A 27,805-nucleotide genomic window follows, 5' to 3' on the forward strand; every position below is an offset into this window, starting at 1 on the left:
TAAGAGAGCGGCGCCACCCGTCGCCCCCCGCAACAGGGTCGCCGACTGCGGGGCCGAATCTCGCCGATCTCCAACGCAGCGCGGCCGGGCCCAGAGAACCTCTCGCCGCAGGCTCCGCCCGCCCCCGCCGCGAGCGGGAGCCGAGTCCGTCCGAGGCGGAGCCGAACAGAGCCGAACGCTGCCGAGCCCGGGTACTCCCGAGCCTCGGCTCTCCGGCTCCTCTTGAACGAAAGTGCCCGAGCGCTGCCGGACGGGTCGCACGGGCCTCGGCCGCGGATCGAATCGACTCCCGAAGCGCAGCGCGCGGGCGGGTCCCTTCGGGAGCAGAAGCGAAAATGGCCGAAGGGCCGCGAAGAGTGCGGAGCCGAGAGACTGCTGGGATCGCGGCGGACTCAGCGGGCGGGGCCGGGCGGGAAGATGGCCGCCGCGCGGCGAGGTGAGGGGGCCCGGGGCGGGCCCCTTGGGGAGCCGTGAGGGGGCTCGGGGCGGGCCGCGAGGGTCTCGGGACAGCGCAGCGCCCGTCCGCGCGCGGCCTGGGCTGGGGTCCCGGGCGGGCGGGGGCGGAGGTCATGCCGGGAAGGGGGTTCTGTCGGGTTTGGTTCTTTCCGGCGATGGAAGGGCGGGCGGGTCTGGGGCGTCTCCCAGCGGCTGCGGTCCCGCCGTCTTGAATGTCTTGGCGAGGGGCGGCCCCGGGCCGGTTGGGCGCCTCTTGCCCTCCCGTGGCCGGCGCCCCGCTCGGCGCAGAAGCCCCGCTGTGCACGGCCCTGGGGGGGGGGGACCGTGCCCCGCCGCTGGCGGCCCTGGGGGGGGGGCCGTGCCCCGCCGCTGGCGGCCCTGGGGGTGGGGGGCCGTGCCCCGCCGCTGGCGGCCCTCGGGGTGGGGACCGTGCCCCGCCGCCGGCCCCTGCAGGGGGGGACCGTGCCCCGCCGCCGGCCCCTGCAGGGGGCATCCCCCCGCCGCTGGCGGCCCTGGGGGAGGGGCTCCCGTGCCCCGCCGCCGGCCCTGGAGCGCCGCGTGCAAGCTGCCGTGGGCCCCGGGCGCTGGGCCCCGAGTGTGGCCGTGCGCCGTGGCCGGCTGCAGCAGCTGCACGCCCCGGAGAGCGAGGGGGCCCGTGTGCCTGGAGGGCAGGGCAAGAGCGTGTCACGGCCCTGGGGGCACGCTGTCGCAGTCGCCAGCAGCTTCGTGTCCAGGACAGAGTGCGGGGCCCCGTGGCAAGCCCCTGCTCCAAAGCTGGGCGCAGCCTGGGTGTGCCGCAGTCACACAGATGTCCCTGACGTTGGGCCACGGAGGCTCTCACCAGCCTGGGGGCATTGCTCCCGCTGGGGCAGGCCCTGCCCGCGCCACCAGGGTCCCTGCCGTCACTGTGTCGTTTACAGGACTGAGCTCTCAGCAAACCTGGCAGCTCTTGTGTGAACACTTCTGTAGAAGAGAAGGTGCACGGGTGGGAGGTGGCTGTGATACTCTGGGCTCCGAATTAGCTTTGTCTAGTCTAGCACCCGCTCTGGACACAAAAGCCCACTTTTCCAGCCTCCCTCCTGCACCGAAATGACCGGCTGGAGAGCAGCGAGGAGGGAGGGAGCTGCGGCAGCGAGCAGAGGTCTGTGTTGTCTGTCTGTGTTTTGTTCAGAGCCCTCCCGAGGGCTCCAAATCGCCAGACCTTTGTGGAAGGGCCCTGGCAATGCGGTGCGTCTTCAGTCGGTGGAAGGAAGTTCACACCAGAACAGGACCTCTGTGCACACCTTGTGTGTCACCTCAGGGGCATCATTTGTTCTCTCTACTCCCACGTGAACTTCTTAAACACCTGTTGATGGCCTCGTTGTTGTTACAGTAACTCATTGACAAAAAATGCTAGGGCCTAAAAGCCAGGGCTGTACTTAGAATGAACTCCTGTAGGTCTAAAATCCATAGAATAGCCAATCTGATGGTAGCCACCTTTAATGTTAATTACTTAAACCCCATTTCATGTAAAGTTTTTATACAACATATTTTTCCTGAGCCCCCACAGTTCTGATCCATGATAGTGGTTGGCCGGCAAATAGACTTGAAGTGCCTGAAGCCAACCTTCAAGAGAAGAATCAAAAAGGAGGAAAACCCCAGTTAACGTGAAATTCACCCAAATAATGGCAAGCATCTAGGCAGCCTAGTTTAGCTACGTCCTGGAAAAGAACAGATCGGGTTTCAAGAGCGCACTGCCTGTAATGTGATGGAAGTTTATAAAGGATCCTGCTTGGCTTCACACTCCCTGCACGAGCTGCCTCTCCTGGACGCTGAGTCTGAATCTCTGTTACTAATTCCCCGTGCTAACCCATTTAAGACCCCTGCCCAAGTGAGACTCCACAGAAGGCCCGAATCTGCTTTGATGTCCCCCACAAACCTTAGCAAGGCTGAGAGTGCCTCTCCTGCCCCCTTGGGGGGGGGAGGGGCAGAAACTGGAGAGAAGACCAGACAGACTGGTTCACATCGCTGTCCTGCTTGCTGCTTGGCAATATAGCTCACGTCTTCTTCTGTAGGGTCTGTTTGCCAAATTCTAAGTTATTACTGATGTTTCTACACATCACAAATGTGCCACTACTCTGAGCCTCTTGAAACAGGAAATCAGCCCCAGGACACGTTCAATCAAAGGATTAGTCAAAGATACTTCAAACTAGGGCGCCTGGGTGGCTCAGTTGGTCAAGCGACTGCCTTCGGCTCAGGTCATGATCCTGGAGTCCCCGGATCGAGTCCCACATTGGGCTCCCTGCTCAGCAGGGAGTCTGCTTCTCCCTCTGACCCTCTTCCCTCTCATGCTCTCTCTCTCTCTCATTCTCTCTCTCTCAAATAAATAAAAAATCTTTAAAAAAAAAAAAAGATACTTCAAACTCAAAACCTCGGATTCTGAAGACCATTTCACAGGGAGAGAGGCTGTCATCTTGAGATGAGGGGAAACGTGTGCCTGGTATGGGTAGGAGAAGGTCCAAGAGACACACCATTGGAAGAAATTGGATTGCTGCTGTAGGAAATTATTGTTTGAGTGAGATTTGGGGCAATGTATAAAATTCTAGAGGAAAGCAAGTGTCTATCGTCAATTACAACAACAACAACAAAAAAGATTTGTACCCCGAATCAGAAAAGGTTCTCCTCTAATTACATCCCTGTGGTAAATGCAGAAAGCACAGAGGATGAGGAAAGCTGCTGTCCCCTGGTGCCCAGGGCCCTCTCTCCTGTCGGTGGAGCAGAAATCTGCCTGTCCTGGCTGGCCTGACCTCAGCCGTGGATGGAGGCCTTGCTTCCTCTCCACCGCTGAGCTCCCGAGTACACACTCTCCCAGCCTCGGGTTCTGAAAAGCAGATGGCAGATCCTCCTCGGAGGGACGAATGCAGAGGTGATAGAGGGGGACCTAGCTGCAGGCCCAGATAAAGGGGGCTTCTTTCTGTAAATACGGGGGAAAGAATGAAGCCAGGATCCTCTGCCGGTGTTGGAAATGGCCCAGGTAAGCACCCAGGTCGGACCCGGGGCCTCACTGACTGATATGCTTTGTTTTCCAGGGAGAGCTTCCTCCGCGGTGGTATCCTTCTGCCCTGTCCCTCAGCTGGCCTCAGGCCCAGGCCTCCACAGGATGGCACTTTTGGGCTAGTTTGCTGGACACATGAAGGCAGCTCTGAGTTCCTGCTTTTTGTTCCTTTAAACTCCCATGCGCACCCTTTCTATAAGTTCTGAGTAGAAATTCCACCTTTAAGTGGGAGGGACATTCACTAACAATTTAGAGTTGATAGAACTTCAGTGGGGCGTGCTGGCTCCGTCACCTCCCTTCTTGGCCCTGCACCTTGAGTGGGTGGCTGCCTGCCTCCCACCAGGCCCACCTGGAGCAAGAGAGTGAAGACCCCTCACTTTGAATACTTACAGACTCATTTTACCATAAACAAACAAGAAGTGTACAGTGCTCAGGAAAGTTAAGTAGACATTTAACTGCACAAAAAAGAATATATTTTCTTTGAAGAAAATGAAAAAAAAATGTCATTTTTTTCTATCTAGTAACCTGGGCCACAGTCAGGGTAACCCTGCCCCCAAGGAAGCCTGGTGTTCCAAGGCCATCCTGCCTGCCCTCCTGTTCCAGGCTAGGGCATTTCCTGTGACACCAGTGGAGTATGGGTGGAAGCCGCCCCAGGCAGGGAGCCAGTGGCCAGGTCCCCCATGGCTACCCACAGGTGCACCTCTGAAGACCTGGCAAGGCGTGCCCCCTAGGGTGGATGCACGGGTAGGGCCCGTCTCTAGGCCCACCAGTCCTTAACCACTGGCCAGCTCTCGTCCATCTCTCTGCAGGTGCTGTTCTGCCTGAGTGGGGCATATTACGCCCTGTATTTCCTAGCTACACTCCTGATGATTACATATAAAAGTGAGTCTTAAATGCAAAGGCACATGGGAGGTGTCCTTGCTGCACCACCCCACCCCCATAACTGGAGTTCTCTGTTGCCCGCTGTTCTCCAGGTCAGGTTTTCAGTTATCCTCACCCTTACCTGGTCCTCGACCTGACTCTGCTGCTTCTGATGGGGATTCTGGAAGTGACTCGGTTATATCTTGGTGAGTTGACTGAAGACCACATAGTAGGTAGGATCACAGAATTACTAGCTTACATGCTGGGAACCTCTAAATGCTCATCCCTTTATAACGTGGTTCTTAGAGACACTTTTGATGTCAACAGCTTAGCCACTTGCTTTGCAAGCCTCCCCTTACGATGTCATTAAGTATTAATTAGTTTATTCAGAAGCTTAATTCAAGAGACGACACTGGCACTGGCAGCATCCCTGGGAGAGACGCTATCCTGCAGAAGCTGCACGGGGACAGACCGCACTGAGATCAGAACCCAGCTTAGCCAGTTGACTGGAGCCCCAAAATATTCACCTCACCTCCTTCCTTCCCCTTCTGTTGGCCTCAGCAGTCTGGAGAAGGATCTGGAGTGTTCTGTGGAGTCCCCAACAGGGCAGCGGAGCCTGGAGGAGTGGGAGGGCTCCCCGAGCTGCCTCAGTCCAGCTCCAGGGCCATTCAAGTGCCCTCAGGCAGCCCCCTGTTCCGTCCAACAGCATGAGCTTTGCCCTCTAGCCCAGCCCAGCCAGTGCTCAGCACACAGGGTGCAGGCTTCCAGCCTGCCTCCTGCCAAGTCACAGGCATGCACGTGCCAGCACATCCGTGTTCTACAGTGGGGTCGTACATGGGTTGAACAGCTCCTCCATTAGAATAGCTGGTAGAGCCGATGACAGCTGGCGCTCTCAGGCCCCTTGCACGTCAGCACATTCTGCCTGCACACGCGTGCCAGTGACGCCCAATCAGCAGTGAGGAAACAGGTGCACGCCCTTGTCAGCAGAGCCGCAGGACTCTTCAGGGGTCAGGAGCGAGTCTCCTCGGCCGTCCTGGGCATGCGGGGCCATCAGTATCTGCTGTCACAGACGAGCCCGTGCCCCTGGGAGGGGGGCGGACGGTGCTGGGCACCTGGGTCAGCCACAGCAGCCAGGGAGCAACGGTTCCTGCGACTGACCCACTTATCTAAAATATTTAGGTTTGGTTCGGTTTTTTACAAGCGTGCATGACATTTTCCAGAACTGGCCTCAGCCCAGAGTAAAATATTTTTGGAAATTTTAAACAAAACCTCCTCAGTCCACTTGGAATTAGGAAAAGGTATCAGAATGCAACTGGGATTGTTTTTAGAAAAGGAAATTCCGTCTCCCGTCCCCACAACTGATCCAGAGGCTGAGATTCAAACATTCTCCCGTGATTGGTTTTTACCCTCACTAGGGAAAACACACCCCTTGTCGCACTTTGCTTTCTGACGTTTCATGAGTGATGTGGTGACCACAACAGGACCTTTTACCGAAAGTCCTCAGCCCTGCGTCCAGAGGGCTGCGCTGGTGATGAGCTGGCTCTTGGCCTCCCTGCCTCCTCGCAGCCCTCCTGGGGGCACACGGGTCAGAGTAGGTGTCCCGGAGCCCAGCGCCCACTCACCTGACTGTTCTGCTCTCCAGGCACCAAGGGCAACCTGACGGAGGCCGAGGTGCCGCTGGCCATCAGCCTGGCCCTCACAGCGGGGGGCGCCCTGTTGTCCACCTACTTCCTGCTCTGGCAGACCCTGGTGCTGCGGGCAGACTCCATCCTCAGTGCCACACTCCTGGCGCTCCATGGCCTGGAGGCCATTCTACAGCTGGTGGCCATTGCTGCCTTTGTCAGCTAGGCAGGCGGTGCCCGGCTTCCCTCCCGCCACCCCCCCCCCCGCCCTGCCCAGGGTGGGACAGCTCTGGACAGAAGCCACCTCTTGGGAGTTCAGCCATGTCTGGCTGGCTCCCTCTGGGGTGCGCCGACCTGCTTGATCACTGAGGGGGGCAGGTGAGGACGGTGCATGTTTTCTCGTGGTGCTGTGCATCTCTCACATAATTGCTGGCATTCCGTGCTTTCCACACTGGTCCACCTGGAGCTACAGGGTGGCGTGGGGAGCCAGGGACCCACAGCTCATGGCAGGCCAAGTCCTGGACAGCAGTCAGCTCTGCTTTGCAACAGAAAGAAAAGAAATGTGAGGGAGCCAGCAAGCTCTGGTGTTTGGGGGGTTTTTGCAGAGGTGGCCCCTTTCCCCTTGGGACTCCTGTGGGGAGGTGGTCTGAAGCACTGAGGGGAGGGAGGCAGAGGATGGGAGAGTGACGGAGAACAGCCTGCCACTGCCCCGGGCTGGGGCTTCAGGGCTCCGATGTCCAGGCCTCCGTCAGGAAACCGTCCGGAACGTTTGCACTGTGTTAGACGCAGTCACAGAACGTAAGGGCTCCTGGAAGGACTCTGAGTTCATGTTCTCTAGTGACTTGCCTTCATTTGTCTGTATCACACCCTGTCCACGTTTGGAATAACATGTTTGAATATCCAGGTATTTTCTCTTTGCCATATTGTTGAAATAAACGTTTATACCTCCCTCAATTTCTCCTAAGGCCACCTACCTCTTCCAGGGTTCTTTCTGGATAGACAGGAGCACAGCCCACCCAGGCCTCACCCAGACACCCAGGGAGTGGTGCTTCCCCGAAAGGCAGCAGAGCTGGGCTTGGGGCCTGTCCTGGAGCGCTTCCCAGGGACCGGCTTCAGCGAGGGCAGCAGCAGCACCCTCCCCCACCTGTCCTTCTCAGGGGCAGCTGGGGGCAGGAGCGCTCCCCCCTCCCCCCCGCTGGCTTTGGCTCTGGTCCGGTGCACACCTGGGGCCCCGAGGCCGCGTGTAGGCGCCCTCGTGCTTACCTGCTGCTCGTGTGTTCAGCGGAGCTTCCTGCCTCTGACGCCAGGGCACTCCCCAGGGGACTTGGGAAGGATGGGACGGGTGCACTTGCTCTCTGGAAACAGCCAGCTCCCCCGCAGACCCTGGCCGCGAGACACTTGTGGCCTTAAAGGTTCAGGACCTCCTGCCCAAGGGTGTAGGCCCAGCCCTGACACCCACATCGCTCTGGCCACACAGGTGGCAGTCACCTGTCCACAGAGGACACCACAGCTCCAGGTAGCTCCAGAGGCTCCCTGCTGTGCCTCCTGGTCTGGTGACAATCACTTTAATTTCAGAAGTGCAATAGCACCCACCTCAGCTGCTCCCTTCGGTGTGTGCTTCCCACTTCCTGCCTGCCCAGGCTCAGTCTCCAGGAAGGATGAGGGCAGGCCTGTGCCTTCTCTGGATGCTCAGCAGAGTAGGAGAGAGAACCAGGAAGCCAGGGCTTGCCAGGGCTCAGGGGCAGGGCTGGGCCTGAGAGGAGGGCCACTTCCTGCACCACCTCTGAGAGCTCACCTGTGATGCTTCAGACAGCAGGTGGGGAGGCCCGCTACGGGGGCGGGGGGGGGGGGCGTGCTGCCATTCCCCCAGAGTGGTTCCCCAGGAAGTGTTCTTTGTCAGCCCCAGGTAAACAGGCCAACTGCCTTTGGAACCCTGCTCCTGATGCACCATTTTCTACCCCCCACCCCACCCCAGGAACAATAGCCAGAGGCTTTGGGTCCTTGCATGTGCCTGGGGTGCCCACCACTGCCTGGACTTGCCCTCTGCCTCTTCTCTACTTCCTCCTCACCCAGCTGGCAGAGGCAGGGGGAGTCAGTTCAGGAGGAAGGATACTGGCCCCACGCTGGGGGCAGAGGGTGGGGCCTGGGCCTAAGGAGGGGGCCACAGCCTGGAGTCCCCTCCCACACCTGTTCTGTGCCCTAGTAGTGAACAGCCTAGGCCACAGGCATCCTCACCCTCCCATCAGACACCCCCATCCCTCAGGGGGTGCCCATGCTGGACTGGGGCTGCACAAAAAGACTGTAGGATCGGGGCGCCTGGGTGGCTCAGTCAGTTAATCGTCTGCCTTCGGCTCAGGTCCTGATCCCGGGGTCCTGGGATCAAGCCCCGCATCGGGCTCCCTGCTTGGTGGGGAGTCTGCTTCTCCCTCTGCCGCTCCCCCTGCTTGTGTTCCCTCTCTGTCAAATAAATACAATCTTTTTAAAAGCAGACTGTAGGATCTCCTGGATTGTGGAGGAGCGAGCCCTCTCCTGCCTGAGGAGCTCGGAGCACAGGGCCGCAGGGTCTCTGGCCTCGGATCATACCTTTGACACCCACTCACAGACTGACGCCTGACACCTCACTCCCCCAGACCAGAGGGGCCAGCCGTAGAGGAGGGGGTTCTGCCCCGGGGCCTGGCGCCCAGGATAGGCCCCTCTGCTGCGGCAGCTGAGGCTGGGACATACCCGGCAGGGGATACCTGGCGGCTGCTGGGGTGCAGCGAGACCTGCCTCGGGAAGATCTTAGAACCTCGCCCTGCGTGGTCGCCAGGCACGTCCCCACGGGTGAGGGGCTCCCGATCCGCCTACCCGTCCACGGGCACCCCAGCTCCGGGGGGGTGGGGTCTGCGGGTCCAGGGGGCCCACGGGGCGGGCGTTGGGGACCGTCCGCAGGGAGCCCCAGGGGGCGGGGCCGAGTCGGAGGGGCGGGGCGTCCTCGTCCCCCCGCCCCCCCCCCCCCCCCCCCGCCCCGCGCCCGCCGGCTCCCGGGTCTCTAACCTGCCGCTCAGGTTCCTCCGCGCGGCCCCGCCCCGGCCCGGCCCAGCCGCGCGTCCCTCCCGCTGCCGAGCCCGGGCCGCCCAGGCGAGGAGCGGACAGACAAGCGGACGGACGCGCGGACAAGGGGACCCACGGGCGGCGCAGGCACGGGGCCGCGAGGAGCAGGTGAGCGCCCCCACGGGTCCCCACCTAGCCCACTCAGACCTGCCAGAATCCCTGCGGACGGCGGTCTGGCTCGGCCTCAGTTTCCCCAGGTGGCCGTGCGACTGGGGGCTCTGGCAGGAGTCCGTGGGCCGGGCCTGGGCGCCGAAGACAACGGGGTGCGATAGGGCTGCGCTGAACCCGTGGCCAGGAACTTGGTCCGGCTGTGGCCTGGTCTGCCTGGTCCTGGGGCGGTGCCGGTGGGCAGGGACGTTTTAAAGGCAGTGGCACCTGAGTCAGCCGGCCCCCTCCCCGCCCTGGGGCTCGGTGGAGGGAACCCCTTCCTCCAGCGAAGGAGGTGGGAAGGGGGTTCTCTCCCTGCCCCTCGAAGGCCCTAAACCCCCTTCCACAGGACAGGCTGGGGCCTCCTTTGTGGCCAATGGCTCCCTGTGGGCTGGCTCAGGAGGCACTTCCTGGGTGTCTGAGCCAGGAGGGAATCCAGGGCCAGAGAAGCATCAGGCTAGGGTCAGGTTCTGGGTCAAGGGGTGTGGGAGTTTCAGGGAGGAGGAGCCTGCATGCTGGGTGGCAGGGGGCCTGTGGGCGCTGGACCTGAGGCTCCCCCAGGTTCCTCCTCCCTGGGTCAGGCTGACCTGGGGCTGCCCCTGCGTATGAAGGTGTCCCTGGTGGCTGGGGAGGAGGGTAGGCGGGCTTGCAGTGCTTCTGAGGAGCACCCACAGACCCCCTCTACCCCCACTCCAGGGGTAGTCAGCCCCAGCAGTAGCAGTTCGGAGAGCCAGGGCCCAGCCGGGGGTGCCTCTCCTTCTCCACCTCTGTACTGCTCCCCCCAGCCCCCGCCCTGGGGGGGGCCCAGGCCTCTCCTGGGGCCTGCCTAGAACGGGGCCTCAGTGGCTCAGCATTCCACCCTGCCCAGTCTGTTGGATCCCCTGTGCCCGCCTTCCCAGCGCACCTTGAGCCCACCCCTTCCCCACCCAAGCTTCCCAGGCTTATCCCTCCTTACCAACCAGGTTGGGCCCTCCCCAGCAGGCAGCTCCCAGACCTGGGCAGAGCCAGGGCCCTGAGGGGTTCCCCCATTCCAGAACTCCACCCAGCTCCCTCTGGGGCTTAAGCTGACTCCTCCCCAAGGTCACTTGGCTGTGAGCTGGAATTTGAACTTGGAGCTGGTCCCTCCACCCTCCCTGCCCTGCTGGGGCCTCCACCACTGCCCAACCAGGCACCAACCTCAGCCCTCCCTTTGCACCCGGAAAATGGCCGCAGTAAAACCAAAGTGCAGTCTGGGCCCCGAGCTGCTCCCAACCCCTTGGGCCCACACGGCTCCCCTGCCCCAGTCAGCTGACTGGAGCAGGTCTGTGGTGGCCCCTCCCCCAGCTGCTCCCCAACCCCGATGCCAGCACCTGGACTCACCTTTCTGGCTGGCCCTGCTGGGCCCCCCACCCTGCTCCAGGGAGTTGAAGGTCATGGGTTCCTAGCCTAGGCACCCCAAGGAGGTGGGCCGTGTGTCCCAACCTGTGAGTGTCTGTGTGTGCCTGGGGGCCTGGGTTTTGCCCAGGTTTGTGTGTGCCCAGACACACGTGCCCAGTGCCCTTGGCTCAGCCCCCAGGAATCCCATTAAGCAAACACTTGGCTCCCTCGCTGAGGTCATGAGCATTCCAGACATTCTCCATGGACAGATGGTCAGAGGAATCTGACCAAGCCCCTACTCCCCCCCATCCTGAGAGAGCCAGGACCCTCCGTGGCACATGGGAGGGGGTGCCTGAAGCCCCCTGGCCCCTCACACCTCCTGGAAACCCTCTTTGTAGGTAGGACCTGGTCAAACCAGAAAGTCCTGGGGTGCTCCCTGCCCCTAGATACCAGTACCCCTGGCCTATGGACCACCCACTCCGGCCAACCCCAAATACAGAGGGACAGCCTTGTGGGAGGTCCCCAGGGGGCACAGACCCCACAGGACATGTCAGTCTGACCCAGGGGGGCCAGGCTCTGCTCACCCCCCTGAGGGTGTGCTCCGTCTAGACTTTGTTCTGGGCTCTGGGTCCCCAAGGCCACACACCCCCCCGGCCCCATCCAGGGCCCAGTCTCATCCTGTGCTGCCTTCCTCTGGTATTGGCTCCCACCTGACTCAGGGCCGTTGAACATGTGTTCCCTCTGCTTGGAAGGGGGTTCCTCTCCTAGGTCCCCTCTCAGAGCCCTCAGGACACTGTCCTTGCAGGCCCACCCAGACAGCCTTGAGAGTGGGACTCCTCTACTGGCCCCCCTCGGGCTCCCTGTGGAAGACCAAGGGTCTGGGGTGAGATAGAGGCCCATGCCTGCCAGCTGGGACCTGGGCCGGGAGGTCCTGCTGTGTCCAGGAGGCAGGACTCCACTCCCGGAGGACACGCTGCCCAAGCTCCCTGGGGAACCTGGCCAGGACACCAGGGCTGCAGCCTCTGGATCTGGGGTGGGCGGAAGAGGAGATCAAGTCCTGCCCTGGGAGCAGTGAAGCCACCGACCAGACCCCAGGGAGGTGTCAGCTTGGCTGCCCTCTCCACTCAGGTGTGGGCTGGGCACTAGGCCCTGGACTCAGGCCACAAGGTTGCCCTTCCATCACCAGCCACCACCAAGGACGCCATGAGCCAGTTGGGGTCTGTGAGCTGCTGCCCAGGTGCTGCCAAGTGAGTCCCCACCCCCCATCCACTGAGCAGTCCCCAGGGAGGGGTGCGGTGTGGGCCTCGCCCTCACCAGCCCCTCCCCTGCAGTGGCAGCCTGGGCCGGTCTGACGGTGTGGCCAAGATGAGTGCCAAGGACCTGTTTGGTGAGTGAGGCTTGAAGATGGGCTGTGGGGTCTCGCCCGCTCCCCTCCCCCAGGCTGTGCCAGGCCCCCACCAGGGAGATGCAGGTCAGCCCTTGGTGCCCAAAGGAGGCCCCTGGACCCTCATTAAGCAACAGCTGCTCAGGTCCCCCCTCCCTCACCGTAAGGAGAGAGGCCTTTACTAATAATTCAGGGACCATCAATATTGATTCGGCTGTGCTCTTCACTGCAACCAGATAGCCCAAGGGGTGGGGCTCAGACTGGACGGAGAGCCAGGTGTCTGCTGGGGGGCAGGGGGCGGGGCCTGGCCAGCCCCACCTCGCCCAGCTCTGCCTCTCCCCCCAGACGCTCTTTTGTGCTTTTGGACTTGGCGCCCTGTCTGGAAAGCTAGGAGCCCCAGGGAGGGACCGAGAGATGTTAGCTGGCAGCTCTTGGAGTTGGGGGAGGCCCAGGCTTGGACCACTTCCCAGAATGGTGGGCAAGGGGCCTCCCAGGGAGAAACTGCTGAGCCTCCTGCACCCACCCCAGGACAGACCCCTAGCAGGGGGTCCTTTTCTAGGGGCCATCTGGGGGCAGAGGGAGGTTTTCCGTCTGCCCAGAAGGGCCCTCACATTTCACACTCTCGAGTCCTTTCTGGCGGCAGCCCCCTCGCCTCCATTCGGCCCTTCCTGTGGCCCAACCTGGGAGTCCAGTCCCACCTGTACCAGGGGCTGTGGGTCCTGCCCTCTGGGGTGAGTGACTGGTGACTCCCTGCTCAGAACAGAGGAAGAAGTACTCCAACTCCAACATCATCATGCACGAGACCTCCCAGTACCACGTCCAGGTGAGGCCAGTCCCCAAGGAGCACCTCCAGAGTCCCTGGGCAGATCGGGAACCTGAGGCACAGGGAGACAGCCCAGCTTCTGACACCCAGAGCAGTTAGACAGAGCCAGGGACTGCCCCACACCTGTCCTGGGCTCACCCACGGTGAGGGGAGCCCCCTCCAATCCTGGGAAGCTCACAGTCTGGGGGGACACAGGAGCCCTGGAGCTATTTCAGGGAAATGGAGATGCCAGTGGCCAACGCAGGCCAGGCAAGGACAAGGCCTGGGTGCTGTCTGGCAGCACTTGGGTGGGAAAACTCTGTGGGAAGGAAACTGTCATCCCGGCCCCCAAAACAAGGAACCGGATTAGGGAGGAGAAGATAGGACACAGACACACTTAGTGAGCTCCTGCAGGAAAGCCTCGGACGGCCAATTCAGATGGACCCTGGGAGAGTCCAGACTGGTTAGCTGCACTCCAGACCAGCACCCAGCTCAGGAGCCTTTTCACCCTGGGTCAGCTTTGATTCACACTTAGAACCGAGGAAATACGTTTTTTAAATGACCTTCCTGGTTCTTGGCCACTGTCCCAGACTGTAGGACAACAGGGCTAAGATTGGCTGAGGAGGGAGGAAGGGGCAGCCTTGGACCAGGAAGAGGGGGGGCTTGGACCAGGAAGTAGGGGGGACCCTGGACCAGGAAGGGGGCCCTGGACCAGGGAGGGGGCCCTGGATCAGGAAGGGGGGAGCCTGGATCAGGAAGGGGGCCCTGGACCAGGAAGCGGGGCTTGGATCAGGAAGGGGGCCTTGGACCAGGAAGGGGGGCCTGGACCAGGAAGGGGGCCCTGGACCAGGGAGGGGGCCCTGGATCAGGAAGGGGGCCCTGGACCAGGAAGCGGGGAGCCTGGACCAGGAAGGGGGCCCTGGACCAGGAAGCGGGGCTTGGATCAAGAAGGGGGCCTTGGACCAGGAAGGGGGCCCTGGACCAGGGAGGGGGCCCTGGATCAGGAAGGGGGGAGCCTGGATCAGGAAGGGGGCCCTGGACCAGGAAGCGGGGCTTGGATCAGGAAGGGGGCCCTGGATCAGGAAGGGGGCCCTGGACCAGGAAGCGGGGAGCCTGGACCAGGAAGGGGGCCCTGGACCAGGAAGCGGGGCTTGGATCAGGAAGGGGGCCTTGGACCAGGAAGGGGGGCCTGGACCAGGAAGGGGGCCCTGGATCAGGAAGGCGGCCTTGGACCAGGAAGGGGGGCCTGGACCAGGAAGGGGGGCCTGGATCAGGAAGGGGGGAGCCTGGATCAGGAAGGGGGCCTTGGACCAGGAAGGGGGGCCTGGACCAGGAAGGGGGGCTTGGATCAGGAAGATGAGGACTTCTTCCCTCCCCACAGAACCCCCCAAACCCAAGAGGCCAGGCGAGTCACTGCTTTCTGAGCCTCAGTTTCCTGATCCATACAATGGGTCCACAGAGACACTGGGAGTCCCTAGGCTCTTGAATTGGGCTGTGTTGAGTGAGCAGCCCTCCCTGCCAGGCTGCTGACTCAGGGTGCAAGGGCAGGGCACAGGGTGGGAACAGGTCAGCTTCATCCCCTTCCTTCCCAGGCAGCTGGGCCACCCCTCTCGGAGGGTAGGGCAACGTTGCCCTTCTGGACTTTGGTCGGAGCTAGCCTGTGGAAAGACCCCAACCCAGGGGCACCTCCCCTGCTTGCCCAGCACCCAGCAGGGCTGGGGGAGAGGATGGGCTTTGCCTGCCCCTCCCAGGTGAGGAAACCAAGGCAGAGAGAGAGGGTAAGAGGTGGGAGCAAGACCAGACCCACCCCTGGCAATGGGGGTCCGCTAAGACTCGTGGGTTTGCTTGCTTTCCTGTTTCCTAGGTTAGTGTGCTGGAGGCGGAGGGCATGCAGTTGTGTTTCAGGTTGGTGGTGTCACAGGCAAGGTCTGGACACAACAGTTGCTTTACCCCCAAAACTCACTCCTGCTGACCCTAGCGGTCAGGGTCTTCCCCATGCACCGTTCAGCAACACTGCTCTGTCCCGCAGCTCTCGAGGTTGACTTCTGGAGAACCCCGCTCCCCCCCGCTTCCGCATAATTGAATTCATATAGTTTAAGACACTTTGTTCTGCTGCTAAACTTATTTCAAGAAAACGCATGTGTAGGATAAGACTTCTCTACAGCTCTGGTCTGCAGGGGACATTTCCACCGGCTGTGCCAGCCCCTGGGGACCCTGCATGTGGCCCTGCTGTGGACACTTGTTTGTACAATTGCACCTTATTGATGGGTGGGAGTCCTTTGCACACGTTGTCAGGTGTGTGGATTAGAGAGCTCTTCTCCCAGTCTGGCTTGCTGATTTATATGCATAACCGTCTTTTGATGAACAGAAGTACTTAATTTTGATGATGTCCAGCCACATCCACTCTCCCCTTAGATTAGGGTTGTTTTGTTGGGGTGTTTTGTTTTGGGTTTTTTTGTGGGGGGAGGGAGTGGTCATTGCCTGACCCAAGGCTCTGAAGATTCCTTCCCGTGTCTTCTAGAAACTCCAGAGTCAAGGCTTTTACATTTAAGTCTATGATCCATTTGAAATTAATTTTTGTGTGTGAGACTCGAGGCTAATTTTTCCCCGTAGCAATGTGCAGTTACATGAGGAAGACGTTCCTTCTCCTATCAAATTGCTTTGGTGCCTTTGTCAAAAACTGAGGAATTGAATGGGATGGGTCTGTCCGTGCTTTGTTTATTATTGAACTTGAGATCAGGCAGTGTGAGTCCTGCAACCTTACATTCTTTCTCCTCAAGATTTTCTTGACTATTCCAAGCTCTTTGGACTTGCGTTTACATTCCAGCCCCCCAGAAAAGCCTGCTAGAATTTTGACTGGCATTGAGTCAAACCTATGGGTCCACTCGGCACGATCTTAATGATCCTGAGTGCTTCCCACCCGTGAACGCGCTCTTTCCCCACGTATCAGGGCTACTCTGACTTCGCTCAGAATGTTTGTGTTTCCACTGTAGGGGTATTGAGTATCTTTTCTTTCTTTTTTTTTTAAGATTTTATTTATTTATTTGACAGAGAGACACAGTGAGAGCAGGAACACAAGCAGGGGGAGCGGGAGAGGGAGAAGAAGGCTTCCCGCTGAGCAGGGAGCCTGACGCGGGGCTCGATCCCAGGACCTTGGGATCATGACCTGAGCCGAAGGCAGACACTTAACGACTGAGCCACCACCCAGGCGCCCGAGTATCTTTTCTCCAAACATTCCTTAGTGTTTGACTTGCAGACGCTGTTGTAAACGGTACTGTTTTTTTAAAAGCCATTTTCGAATTGTTGCTAGCGTATGGAGGAACAACTGAATTTCTGTGCAGTGACTGAGCACCCTGAGACCCTGCTGAACTCACTTATTTGTGTTAGTGATTTGCTTGTAGATCCACTGAATTTACTACTATACAATCAGGCTGTCTGAAATACAGAACTTTGTATCTTATTTTTAGAACTTCATTGCCCTGGCTAGGACCACCAGTACAATGCTGAATAAAAGCAACAAAGAGTGGACATCCTTGCCTGTGTCCAATTTTAAGAAGAAATATCCAGTATTGGGGCGCCTGGGTGGCTCAGTTGGTTAAGCGACTGCCTTCGGCTCAGGTCATGATCCTGGAGTCCCGGGATCGAGTCCCGCATCGGGCTCCCTGCTCGGCGGGGAGTCTGCTTCTCCCTCTGACCCTCTTCCCTCTCGTGCTCTCTCTCTCTCATTCTCTCTCTCTCAAATAAATAAATAAAATCTTTAAAAAAAAAAGAAATATCCAGTATTTCCCCATTGTATAGGCTATATATTTTTGTACATAGTTTATTAGTGAGGAAGCTCCTTTCCATTCTTTGCTGAGAGTTTTGTATCATGAAAGGCGTTAAATTTTGTCAAATGCCTCCTCTGAATTTACAGAGATGTATTCATGACTGTTAGCATAAGTCAGTCACACTGATTGATTTTTCTGAATGTTGAACCACCCTTGCGTTTCTGGGATAAAACTCATTCATTCATTATTGAATTATTATTCAATAAGTGTACTGTTCTTTTTATGTGTTGATGGGCTAACTTGCTAACATTTTGCATTACTGTCCATTAGAGATGTTGGTCTATAATTTTATTTTCCTGTAAAGCCCTGACCGATTTTGGTGTCAGAGCTGTGGCGGCCTTATTAAATGAGTGGGAAAGTATTCCTACTCCTTGGCTTTCAGAAAGAATCTGTGAAAGATTGTTTTTATTTCTTCCTTAAGTATTTGTTAGGATACACCTGGAAAGCCCTCTGAATGTAGGGTTTTCTTCGTGGGAGGTTTTTGACTATGAATTCACTTTTATGCATGTAAGATCTGTAGTGATGGCCCTTCCTCTTTTCTAATTATTGATCATTTGTGTTTTCTCTCTTTTTTTCCTTGATCAGTCTTGCTGGGATTTATCAGGTTCATTAATCTTTTCAGAACCAGCTTTGGGCTTAGTTGATTTGTCTCTATTGTTTGGTTACTACTTTGCTGGTTTCTGCTCTTAACTTCCTTCTTTTCACTTACTTTGGGTTTTATTTGATTGTCTTCTTCTAGTTTCTCACGGGAGACCTGGAGACCACTGATATGAAATATTCCTTCTTTTCTAATTTATTCATTTACAGCTGTACACCCACCCCCCAACAAACACCTTTCGCCAAATCCTACAAGTTTGACGTACACGCCTTTAGTTTTTATTTTTATTTTTTTAAGATTGTATTTACTTATATGAGAGAAAGCACAAGCAGCGGGAGGAGCAGAGGAGCAGAGGGACAGAGAGAAGCAGGCTTCCTGGCGGGACTCTGTCTGGAGACCCTGGGATCATGACCTCGTCCGAAGGCAGACGCTTGAGCCTCCCAGGCGCCCCGCGCACACACCTTGGTTGCCATTCGGTGTGGAACACTTCCTGACTCCCCATGACTTCTTCTTTGTTCACGTGAGCACTCACAGCTACAGACACTCCCCGCCACCCCTTGTGTAGCGTTCCGAGGTCCTGCTGGGCTGTGTTTTTGTTGTCATTTGTCTCTGCCTTTTCTCATTTACCTCCTGATAGCTTTCACCGTTGGTTGTTGATGTAGAAGTGTGTTGCTCAATTTCCAATTATTTGAGGGTTTTCTAGTTATCTTTTCTCTTACCGGTTTCTAGTTTAATTCCATTACGGTCAGAGAGCACACTTTGCAGGGCTCCAATCACCTGAAGTGCACGGAGACTTGTTCCGCAGTCAGGCACGTGGTTTTGCTTGGCTTGGTGGTGTGTTTTGCTAACAATGTGTGCTTTGGGGCTCACCCTGCCTCGCACAGATGGGTCGGCTGCCTTTTGTCCCCTGCGTGCTTCTGCCCCCTTCTCTCTCTGACCTGCTCATGCACACGTAGGCTGGGACCACCCCTCACAACCACACTCAGTCTCGCGCGTGGTGGGGCTACCTGAATTGGGAGGAGAGAGCACCTGGGGCGTGCGGACTGGGGGCTCCCACTTCTCCACAGCTAACCTGTGAGTGTGACCCACAAGGACTCCTTAGACTGGTCAATGAAACAGGTAAAAAAGCCTGTGGTTGACTCATTTCAGAAGTAGGGGTGTCAGAGTTTCACTTTGCAATGCTTTTGTTGAATGAGACTACATGCAATTTTCTATTTTAAAAAGTGAGTTACATTTATTTTCCCAGAGACCCTCTGCTTTTGCCAATTTTTCTATTGGATTGTTAATTTTTTACTTATTCACAGATTTTTTTCATTCATTTATTATTGGTAATAACTATACTTAACAAAATAGAGCTTTTAACAAAGTAAGAGCTCTCACTCAAGTACATACTGGTCTTTTACGTATTAAGAAACTCAGGGGCGCCTGGGTGGCTCAGCTGTTGGGCGTCTGCCTTCGGCTCAGGTCATGATCCCGGGGTCCTGGGGTCGAGCCCCGCGTCGGGCTCCCTGGTCAGCAGGGAGCCTGCTTCTCCCTCTGCCACTCCCCCTGCTTGTGCTCCCTCTCTCGCTGTGTCTCTCTCTGTCAAATAAATAAATAAAATCTTTTCAAAAGAAAACAAAAGGAAAGAAAATTAGCCTTCACCATATCTATTACATCTGTTTGTCCCACCTTTTTTTTTTTCTTTTTACTTCGTATACGGTATTTTTTTTTTTTGCCAGGCAGAAATGTTTACTTTTTCATTAGGTCAGAGTTTTTGGTCTTTTCTTCCGTGCGTCTGGGTTTTCTTCCCTGCTGAGGAAGGTCCCCCGTTAGGGGGCCGTTCTGAGGTCATCAGAAATGGTCCAGCATTTTCTCCTAGCACTTTCGCAGCTGGGTCTTGACTGCCTAGAGTTTAAGACAGTGTTTATCCAGTTGGTCTCAGCTTTGCTCACTGACTTCAGTGAAGGTCAAGGGGACACACTGTGGAGCCTGGAGGGAGGAGGAGCCTGAACCAGGCTTGAGGACAGAGGAAGGGGAGGGCTGGGCTGGCCAAGGGTCCCCGGGCCACCCCACAAAGCACCCCACATGGCCACTCCAGGTGCTCACTCATCCCAGCACATTCACTGAGGGCCTACTGTGTGCCAGGCATTGTCCCAGGCACTAGGGAAATAGCAGTGAACCCAGCAGCCAGAAAATAAACAAAGAAACATAATGTCAGATTGTGATAATTAAAAACAAGGCAGATCAGGGGGTTGAGAGTGATGCTGTAGCCTGGCAGGGGGAGCAGGTCTGAGCGGAGCCCTGAAGGAAGAGAGAGCTGGAGAAGAGTAAGGGAGGCAAACTGGGGATAGACCATGCAAAGGCCCTGTGGTGAGCCTATGCCAGGTCTGTGGGGAGAACAGGGAGGCTGGTGTCCCTGGAGTCCAGCCACAGGAGATGAGGTGGGGTGAGGGATTGTTTGTGTAGTGCTCCCAAAGGTTTCATCAGGGCATGTCCACGGCCCCCCAGACATTCCTCAAGGCAGAGCAGAGACCTTCCCCTAAGGTAGGGCTGTGTCTCTTCAGACCCCCAGGGTCGGAGATGTTCTCCACCACCCAGGCTCCCAAGGTTGGCCCTGGCCCCTCAGGCCCCTGGGGTGCAGCCCCTTGACCCTCGATGGGCACAAGGAGGGCTCTCCCCAGAGTGACCACCTGCCCGCCCCCAGCACCTGGCCACGTTCATCATGGACAAGAGTGAGGCCATTGTGTCCGTGGATGATGCCATCCGGAAACTGGTGCAGTTGAGCTCCAAGGAGAAGGTGTGGACGCAGGAAATGCTGCTGCAGGTCAATGACCAGTCTCTGCGGCTGCTGGATGTGGAGTCCCAGGTGTGGCAGCAACAGGGCAGCCAAAGGACGTGACCCAGACACGCAGCTGGGCCTCTCTGTGGGGGTGGGACAGGGTGAGGGGGGCAAAGGGCAGGCGGGGCAGGGAGGGCTGATGGGGCTGAGAATCCAGGGGAACCCGGTCACACACAGAACCTCGCCCACCTCTGGCTCCAGCCGGTCCACCGGCTGTCCCAAGGCAGGGCCTGGCTGTGCCCAGGGGTCCGTGTGCCACAGCTGCGGCCACGGCCTGGCAGAGTCTGGGTCTGCGTCTGTGCCACGTGCTCTGCTGTGCCCACCAATTGTCTGTGACTGTGTCCAGGCACACACCCCACAAGCTGGGCTCACAAGGCACGCCCAGGGCACTGTGTCCGTGGCTCAAGTCCATCCCACACCTGTGGCTGTGAGCCCGTGTTGGTGTCACATCTGGGAGTCCCAGCCGTGTGACGCGGCCCAGGCGCATCCGAGCCCCCGGTCTCCTAGGAGGAACTGGAGAACTTCCCGCTACCCACCGTGCGCCACAGCCAGACCGTGCTGAACCAGCTGCGGTACCCCTCGGTACTGCTGCTCGTGTGCCAGGACTCGGAGCAGAGCAAACCCGACATCCACTTCTTCCACTGCGACGAGGTGGAGGTGAGGAGGGGCAGTGGCCGGGAGGACCCCGGTGCGCCTGCGCCTGCCTGATACCCAGTGCCCCCAGGCGGAGCTGGTGCACGAGGACGTCGAGAGCGCGCTGGCCGACTGCCGTCTAGGGAAGAAGCTGCGGCCACAGACCCTGAAGTAGGCGGGGGCACCGGGCGCGGGAGGGCCGGGGGTGGGCCTGGGGGCCAGGCTGAGCGTGCCTTTGCCCCCATTCCAGGGGCCACCAGGAGAAGATCCGGCAGCGGCAGTCCGTCCTGCCCGCCCCCAAGGGCCCGGCCCCCATCCCCTTCCAGCGCTATGGCAGTGGCTCCCCGTCCGCCAAGAACCGAGTGGGCCCGCCGATGCCACTCACTGAGCCAAGTACGCTGAGGGAGCCGGGCTGGAGCTGCTCGCGAAGCCCGTGGGGGTGGCCTCCGTCAGTAACACCCGATGTCTGCCTCCCCCATCCAGGCCTCCGCCGTCGGGAGTCTCAGGATGAGGAGCCACGCGCTGTGCTGGCTCAGAAGATTGAAAAGGAAACGGTGCGTCTTGGGGCAGGTGGGGCGTCCCCGTCGGGTGCGGCCCTCCAGCCGGCCCCCAGCCAGCACCCACCTCCTCCCCCCAGGCCGGGGACCAAGAGACAGTGTGTGGGGCTGTCCCTGCCGCGGGTGGGGGCGCCTGTGACTGAACCCCCGCCTCTGCTCTGACCCCAGCAAATCCTCAACTGTGCCCTGGACGACATTGAGTGGTTCGTGGCTCGGCTGCAGAAGGCGGCAGAAGCTTTCAAACAGCTGAACCAGCGCAAGAAGGGGAAGAAGAAAGGGAAGAAGGGGCCAGCAGGTGCGGAGGGGGCGGCGGTCCATGGGGCGGGGGCAGCAAGGGGCGCGGCAGGGGGACCAGAGAGGGTGGAGAGAACAACGTGCAAGAGGCAGGTGGCCACTGAGCTGCAGGAGATCCAGTCTGAGCAGGTGGGCTGCTGAAGGCGAGCGACGGCCGGCCAGGCTCACAGCCACCGCCCTGCCCGTTCCAGAGGGTGTCCTTACGCTGCGGGCACGGCCCCCCTCTGAGGCCCAGTTCATCGACTGTTTTCAGAAAATCAAGCTGGCCATCAACCTGCTGGTGAGTACTGGGCCCCCTCCAATCCACCCTCCCCACCCTGTTCCTCTGGGCTGACGACTGGGGGGAGTCGGGGATCTTTGCCCCCCCCCCGTCCCCAGCACCATCCCCCACCCTGTCTGTCTGCCCCCCACCCTGTCCCTCTGTGCCTACATTGTGGGATCCAGGGTCTTTGCCCTCCCTTGCCCCAGCATCATCACCCCCCGCCTCTGTCTGCCCCCCCCACCCCAGGCCAAGCTGCAGAAGCACATTCAGAACCCCAGCGCTGCAGAACTCGTGCACTTCCTCTTTGGACCTCTGGACCTGGTGCCTGGGACTGGGGCTGGGGGTGCAGGACCCCGGGCTGGTTTGCCCCTGGCTGAAGGGGGGGGGAAGCAAATGCCTACCTTGGGCAGGCAGCTGGGGCCATGCGTCCAGGCGGTGGGCGTGGCTGGCCTGTGGTGCTGTCAGCAAGTCAACTGGGACTGGGGTCCGGTGGGCAGGGCCTCCTCTGAACCCTGCTTTGCCCCAGATTGTCAGCACCTGTGGGGGCCCAGACATCGCACGCTCCGTGTCCAGCCCCCTGCTTTCCCGTGAGGCCGTGGGCTTCCTGCGAGGCCACCTAGTCCCCAAGGAGATGACGCTGTGGGAGTCGCTGGGGGAGACATGGACACGCCCCCGGTGCGGCAGTGGGCAGTGGGCAGGGAGGGTGTGGGAAGGGGCCCTGGGCTGGGTGATGCAGGGCATGGGGTGCAAACCAGGGTGGGGTTCCCTGGCAGGCCAGGGGGTGGTCCCAGGTGGGGCTGGTTCCCATGGGTGGGCGTGGCTCACCTCCAGGACCTCCCACCTCCAGGTCGGAGTGGCCCCGGGAGCCACAGGTGCCCCTCTACGTGCCCAAGTTCCACAGTGGCTGGGAGCCACCCCTGGACGTGCTGCAGGAGGCACCCTGGGAAGTGGAGGGGCTGGTGTCTGCCCCCGACGATGAGGTCAGAGCACCCATGGCCCCGCCCCAAACCCACTGGCCATCTGCCTCCTCCACCGCTGCTCACCTCCTCAGCCCCCCTCTGTCCGCTGCCTTCACCCCACACCAACCTAGGGGGTCCTTTTCCCGCACAGCCGACTCCAGCGAACCGACCATCCTTTCGAAACTCCCCCAAACACAGCCTTGTATCTGAGCCCACAGCTCCACCTCCAGGAGACCCTCTCCCCCAAGTCAGCTCCCCGCATGCTCACAGGTAAGTTCCTCTTCAAATGAGGGAATGTGACGCTCACCCCTAGAAACAAGGAGGCTCTGATATGAGTGTGCTGCCACCAGGTGGCGGCAAATGCCTTGTTCATGGCGTTCAAAAAAAGCATTTTTCCAAACCAGAACCAGGTTTTCATTCTAACTTTATAATATAAAATTGAAGAGAAAAATGTCAAAACCCACCTGTAAATTCATTACCCTAATACGTTATCTCTCTTTGTGTCTTCTCATGTATGTTTTAGAATCATGGTTAAAAGTTTACTAAGTCACAAAACTTAAGTGGGTTCAACAATCCCTGTCACTCACCCCATTGGGGCTGATTTAGGTCCAGCCTCAGAACCAGAGAAGGAGACTAAAGGTCTGGGCTAAGGACAGCCATTCTCCCCGCCCCCACATACATACTTCCACAGACCCAGGGCCTGGGGGACTCCCCATTCTTCTTCCCCTCTCCTCCGTTCTGTTCTCACTCCTGGCCCAGGATCTGTCTGGGAAGCTGGTTACCCTGCCAGATCCCAGGATTCGGTTTCAGCAGGGAAGGGGGCTGAAATCTGTGTCTTACACAAGTGTGCCCCTCTTGCTGCACGCCCCCGCCCCCGCCATGGCCAGGCTGATGTCCATGGCTCCTGGCTTAGGACCACACTGGAAAAGACATTTTCATCCTTTGACCTCCAGCCCCTGGCCAGTCCATCCTGGCCAGTCCTGGCTCCAGGGCCACCTCAGCCTCAGCCCCCTCACCTGTATGGTGTCCCAAGGGCTGCAGCTGTGTGAGGGAGCTGCCCTGATGATCAGGGGCCAGACTGGCCAGGAGGCGACTGCCCAGCCTGGGTGGCAGCCACGGGCCTGCTTTGTGCCGAGGCCAGGACACCCACGCCATGCCCCTGCAGCTCGTGGGCCATCCTCCACTGTGGGTGCTTGTGGGCAGGGCTGTGGCTCTGAAAACACTTGGCCCTCCCTCATCGGTCAGCTGCTTGCAAGGATGGTGGTGACCCTGTCCTTTCTTGGGTACATGTCTGGCTGTGGGTCCCCTGGGGGGCCAGGCCTGGTGCCCCCTGAGATGGCCTGGCCTCAGGCGGGCCTTGCCGTGCCCACAGGCCCCCTCCTCCCACCCCCACCCCCCCGCGTGGCCCCCACCTCCGTGCAGGGGCCCCAGACGCTCTGGGGCTGTCACAGTTTCCATTCCCGGCTGACGAGCCTCAGCTTCTCTCCGCTGTGACCTCAGAGAGCTGAACAGGAGGCGGCACGCACCTGGGAAGCTGCTCCCCCAGCCCAGCCCCAGGGCCCAGAGGAGACCCCAGCCCAGCCCTGGGCCTCAGCCTTCTGTTCCACTCAGGGGCTACGAACCTGGGCCAGCCATGGCCAAGTACGTCAGGATCCTCTATGACTTCACAGCCCGCAACGCCAACGAGCTGTCGGTGCTCAAGGACGAGGTCCTGGAGGTGAGCCGGGGCCTGTGCTGTGGGTGCGGGGCTGCCCAGGAGAGGCAGGAGCCAGGCTGCCCGATGCTGGCACACGGCATGCCTGTCCAATCCCTTTCCCCAGGACCCCTACCCCTGGGCTCCAGTCTGGGTGCACAGCCTGCCCTTTCCCCACCCCACCCCCCCCCCCGCACAGCCTGGATGAGGGGCCTCCCTGTCTTGGGATCTAAGAGAGGGCTCAGGGGCTCCTGTGCTGGGCTAAGCTGGGCTCACGTTGAAGGATAGGCCTTCTCTGTGCCAAGTGCGGACCCTCCAGCTCTCAGCCAGGGCTCATCATTCACACCCAACCCTGGAGCCCCCTTGAGACTCGGTCTGTTTGGTGCCAGTCCGCCAGTCCTGAATTCAGGCCACCCACTGGGGGATGGAAAGTGGAGCAGGCTGGGGGCGGTGGGCAGTGATCTATATGCAAAGGCTAGAGGCACCCTTGCTCTGGATGCTGCTGGAGAGGGGTAGGGGGAGATAAGGGAGGGATGGTAGCCTCTGTGGGTGGGACAGAAGGCTGGGCAGGGCAGGGGCTCCTAGGAGGACTTGTGACTTCCCCACAGGATTGGGGGGAGGCGGGGCTTTGGAGGAAATGCCTAGAACTCTCTCTGGCCCACCTGTAAAGAGGGGCTCATACACCCTGCGCTGGTGACCAGATGGGGGTGATGGTGGGGGTGGGTGCCTGCAGGTGCTCGAAGATGGCCACCAGTGGTGGAAGCTTCGCAACCGCAGTGGCCAGGCAGGCTACGTGCCCTGCAATATCCTGGACGAGACTCGGCTGGAGGACGCACCCCAGGAGCAGGTGAGTGCGAGGAGCAGGAGCGGGGGCTCTGCAGTCCCACCTCAGAGGGGGGATGGGCGGGTGCAGACCCGGGATTCCTCCGTGCCGGGGGGGGGGGGGGGGGGGGGGGGGGGGGGCACAGGCCGGGCCCTGGGAGGGGGGCGGCGAGAAGGGTTGCCTCACCTTCTCCTTACTACAACCCTGATGGGAGGAATGATGAGCGGACGCTGAGGGCTCCCCCACTCCTTCGTCTCTTGCCCCCACCCCTGCAGGCCAGTCTGAAATATTGGGGTCCTGCCAGCCCCACCCACAAGCTGCCCCCAAGCTTCGCAGGGAACAAAGACGGTGAGAGGCGCTCTGCCAGGGCATGAGGGCCACCAGATGGATGCGGGTACGGGGCCCTGAGCCCCCTGGGGGAAGCAGAGGGCGGAGGGTCCTCGAGCGGGGTGGGGGGCGGGAGGCGCCGGGTCAGCTCGCGGTGGGCCTGAGTGCCGGGCACCGCCCGCAGAGCTGATCCACCACATGGATGAGGTCAACGACGAGCTCATCAAGAAGATCAGCCACATCAAGGCGCAGCCGCAGCGGCACTTCCGCGTGGAGCGCAGCCAGCCGGTGGGCCTGCCGCTCACATACGAGTCGGGCCCCGAGGAGGTCCGCGCCTGGCTGGAAGCCAAGGCCTTCAGCGCCCGGTGCGCGCGCGCGGGGGGCGGGGCGGGGCGGGGCGGGGGCGGGGGCGGGGCGGGCGCCCAGCGCTCACACCCGCCCCGCCCCGCCCCGCCCCGCCCCGCCCCCAGGATCGTGGAGAACCTGGGCATTCTGACCGGGCCCCAGCTCTTCTCGCTCAACAAGGACGAGCTGAAGAAAGTCTGCGGGGAGGAAGGTATCCGCGTGTACAGCCAGCTCACCGTGCAGAAGGCGGTCCTGGAGGTGAGCCGGCCGTGCCACCCTCCTGCGCCTCCCCGCCCTCTCCTCCCTCAGGGCTCCTGGATTGCCTGGAAAGCGGGAGGCCGCGGGACCCCGGCCTGTGGGCCCCTGAGCTGAGGCTGCCCCGCCCCCTCCCTAGGAGCAGCAAGGTGGGTCGGAGCTGGAGGAGCTCATAAGCAAGTTTCAGTCCAAGACCCAGAGGAGGGTGGAGGGCGACAGCTAGACCTGGCCAGCTGGGCCCAGCGCACCTGCGGCTGGGGGACACGGAGACGCACCTGCGGAGAGTCCCACCCCCAGTGCATGGAGTATTATTTTTGTATGTGTGTATGTTTTGGACCATGGACACGGGTGGTGGGTGGTGCTGGCTGGGAGCAGCTCACCTGCCTCATGGCACATGGCCTGTCCTCAGGCTCAGCGGTGCCTCAGCCCACACGCACCTGCCTGCCCCAAGGCCCACCTCCCCAAAACTAGCCACCTGGAGATGCCAGCCCCTCATGCACCTGCCCCTGAAGCCAGGGCTGCAGCTTTTCCAGTCCCGCCCAGCCCCCTGCCTGGCTTTCATGACACCTCTCCCTGAGGCCACAGAACCCCCAGGAGGTAGGCAGGGACTTATCCTGTGGCCTCCTATCCACATGGGGGTTCCTCCTGGCACTTGTAACCCTGGCCCCAAACCTCACCCCCGTGGCTGCTACTTCTTCACGCACCTGCACCTCCACACCTCTGGATGGGCTGTGGGCCAGAAGGGCACTGACCTCAGCACCCTGGGCTCCGAGCTAGGCTTTGCCCCCAGATATCGCCCATAGTGCCCACCCAGCACACTGCTCCTCAAAGGTGGCCTGGGGGGGCTTCAGGCTCCCCTGGGGTGGGGTGCATGCTATATTTCCTCCACCCGTTCAAGGAGCATAGATGGACTGGACATGTACTCATTCAAGTATGGCCTTGGACACCCCCCACACACACCCAAGGCAGAGCTCAAGATAGGAACTTTCTCCAACCACGTCTAAGGCCAGGCTTGCCCTGTGTGCTGTGTGGGTGGTGGGTGAGTCTTGGATCACTGAACTCTGCAGGTTACACCCAGAGATGAGAGGTGGCCAAGGTTCAAAAGCCATGTCATTAAACCAATTAAGTATCCTGGCAGCCATGTGTCTGTCTCCTGGAGATGGGGATGGGGTCACTGTGGGCCTGGAGCCCACCTACAATTGCACCCTTTGTAAGAACCACGGGGCGGAGGCCAGGCCGTGGACATCTCGAGTGAGGCCATGTACCCCTGACTCCAGTGCGGGTTCCCAGGGGCCCTCACTTCCACGTGTATCCGAGTGGGCCCAGAGGGTATTCCTGGGAGGTGAGGGGCTCACTCTGCGTGCTCTGGCTCTCCCAGGCCAGATGTCCAGAAGGCCCAAAGACTGTAACCCAAGATGGGTGGAAGTCCCGGGAGCCAGGTCTGCCAGACCTCAGGGCGGGCCAGGGAGGGGCATGAGTCTTGGCGGCAGGGCCGAAGCTTAGCCCCAGGCTGAGGGAGGTGCCCTGGAGAAGGGCCTTGACATCTACGGGACCAGGTTGGTGGTCAGCTCTGAGGTGTCAGTGCAGGAGTGGAGGGGTCCCTGAGCACACAGTGGGCTGCACTCTGCACCTCGAGGACACCAGACCACCAGGCCA

The 27,805-nt window shown here is 59.8% G+C and overlaps 2 protein-coding genes across 7 annotated transcripts; both read left to right on the plus strand.

Annotated features, from left to right (window-relative positions):
• The first annotated feature begins 6 nt into the window (after positions 1–6).
• TMEM80 (transmembrane protein 80) lies at positions 7–6,236 on the plus strand. 6 transcript variants are annotated; one of them, XM_088017959.1, is made up of 5 exons: positions 7–436; positions 3,525–3,544; positions 4,300–4,372; positions 4,465–4,557; positions 5,994–6,236. In XM_088017959.1, the coding sequence occupies exons 1-5, from the start codon at positions 418–420 to the stop codon at positions 6,197–6,199; spliced, it is 411 nt and encodes a 136-aa protein (XP_087874085.1). In that variant the 5' UTR covers positions 7–417; the 3' UTR covers positions 6,200–6,236. The 6 variants fall into 6 exon arrangements, with proteins under 6 accessions (XP_087874085.1, XP_027950039.2, XP_027950040.2 ...); XM_028094238.2 differs by having other exon boundaries at positions 8–436; positions 4,279–4,372; XM_028094239.2 differs by having other exon boundaries at positions 9–436; positions 3,525–3,631.
• A 5,536-nt stretch (positions 6,237–11,772) lies between these two features.
• On the plus strand, positions 11,773–27,233 carry EPS8L2 (EPS8 signaling adaptor L2). The gene is made up of 20 exons (XM_088018189.1): positions 11,773–11,816; positions 11,901–11,956; positions 12,712–12,776; positions 19,867–20,028; positions 20,509–20,658; positions 20,726–20,805; positions 20,885–21,027; positions 21,118–21,188; positions 21,360–21,486; positions 21,677–21,765; positions 21,994–22,068; positions 22,274–22,422; positions 22,595–22,727; positions 22,858–22,976; positions 24,318–24,423; positions 25,133–25,246; positions 25,498–25,570; positions 25,734–25,914; positions 26,020–26,152; positions 26,289–27,233. The coding sequence occupies exons 1-20, from the start codon at positions 11,773–11,775 to the stop codon at positions 26,370–26,372; spliced, it is 2,154 nt and encodes a 717-aa protein (XP_087874315.1). The 3' UTR covers positions 26,373–27,233.
• The last annotated feature ends 572 nt before the right edge of the window (positions 27,234–27,805 follow it).

The sequence above is a fragment of the Eumetopias jubatus genome, unplaced genomic scaffold (assembly GCF_037043125.1).
Source record: "Eumetopias jubatus isolate StellerSeaLion01/CBP00866 unplaced genomic scaffold, mEumJub1_p1.0 scaffold_13, whole genome shotgun sequence".
Lineage (NCBI taxonomy): Eukaryota > Metazoa > Chordata > Mammalia > Carnivora > Otariidae > Eumetopias > Eumetopias jubatus.

What these genes read in the sequence shown, in the direction of transcription:
- TMEM80 (XM_028094236.2), top strand. Translation starts at nt 3,461, where the DNA reads ATGGCCCAGGTAAGCACCCAGGTCGGACCCGGGGCCTCACTGACTGAT. An exon ending in GGAGAGCTTCCTCCGCGGTG is followed by an intron (nt 3,545 to 4,278) that starts GTATCCTTCTGC and finishes ACCACTGGCCAG; the next exon opens with CTCTCGTCCATCTCTCTGCA. An exon ending in CCTGATGATTACATATAAAA is followed by an intron (nt 4,373 to 4,464) that starts GTGAGTCTTAAA and finishes GCTGTTCTCCAG; the next exon opens with GTCAGGTTTTCAGTTATCCT.
- EPS8L2 (XM_088018189.1), top strand. Translation starts at nt 11,773, where the DNA reads ATGAGCCAGTTGGGGTCTGTGAGCTGCTGCCCAGGTGCTGCCAA. An exon ending in CCTCCCAGTACCACGTCCAG is followed by an intron (nt 12,777 to 19,866) that starts GTGAGGCCAGTC and finishes GCCCGCCCCCAG; the next exon opens with CACCTGGCCACGTTCATCAT. An exon ending in GATGCCACTCACTGAGCCAA is followed by an intron (nt 21,028 to 21,117) that starts GTACGCTGAGGG and finishes TCCCCCATCCAG; the next exon opens with GCCTCCGCCGTCGGGAGTCT.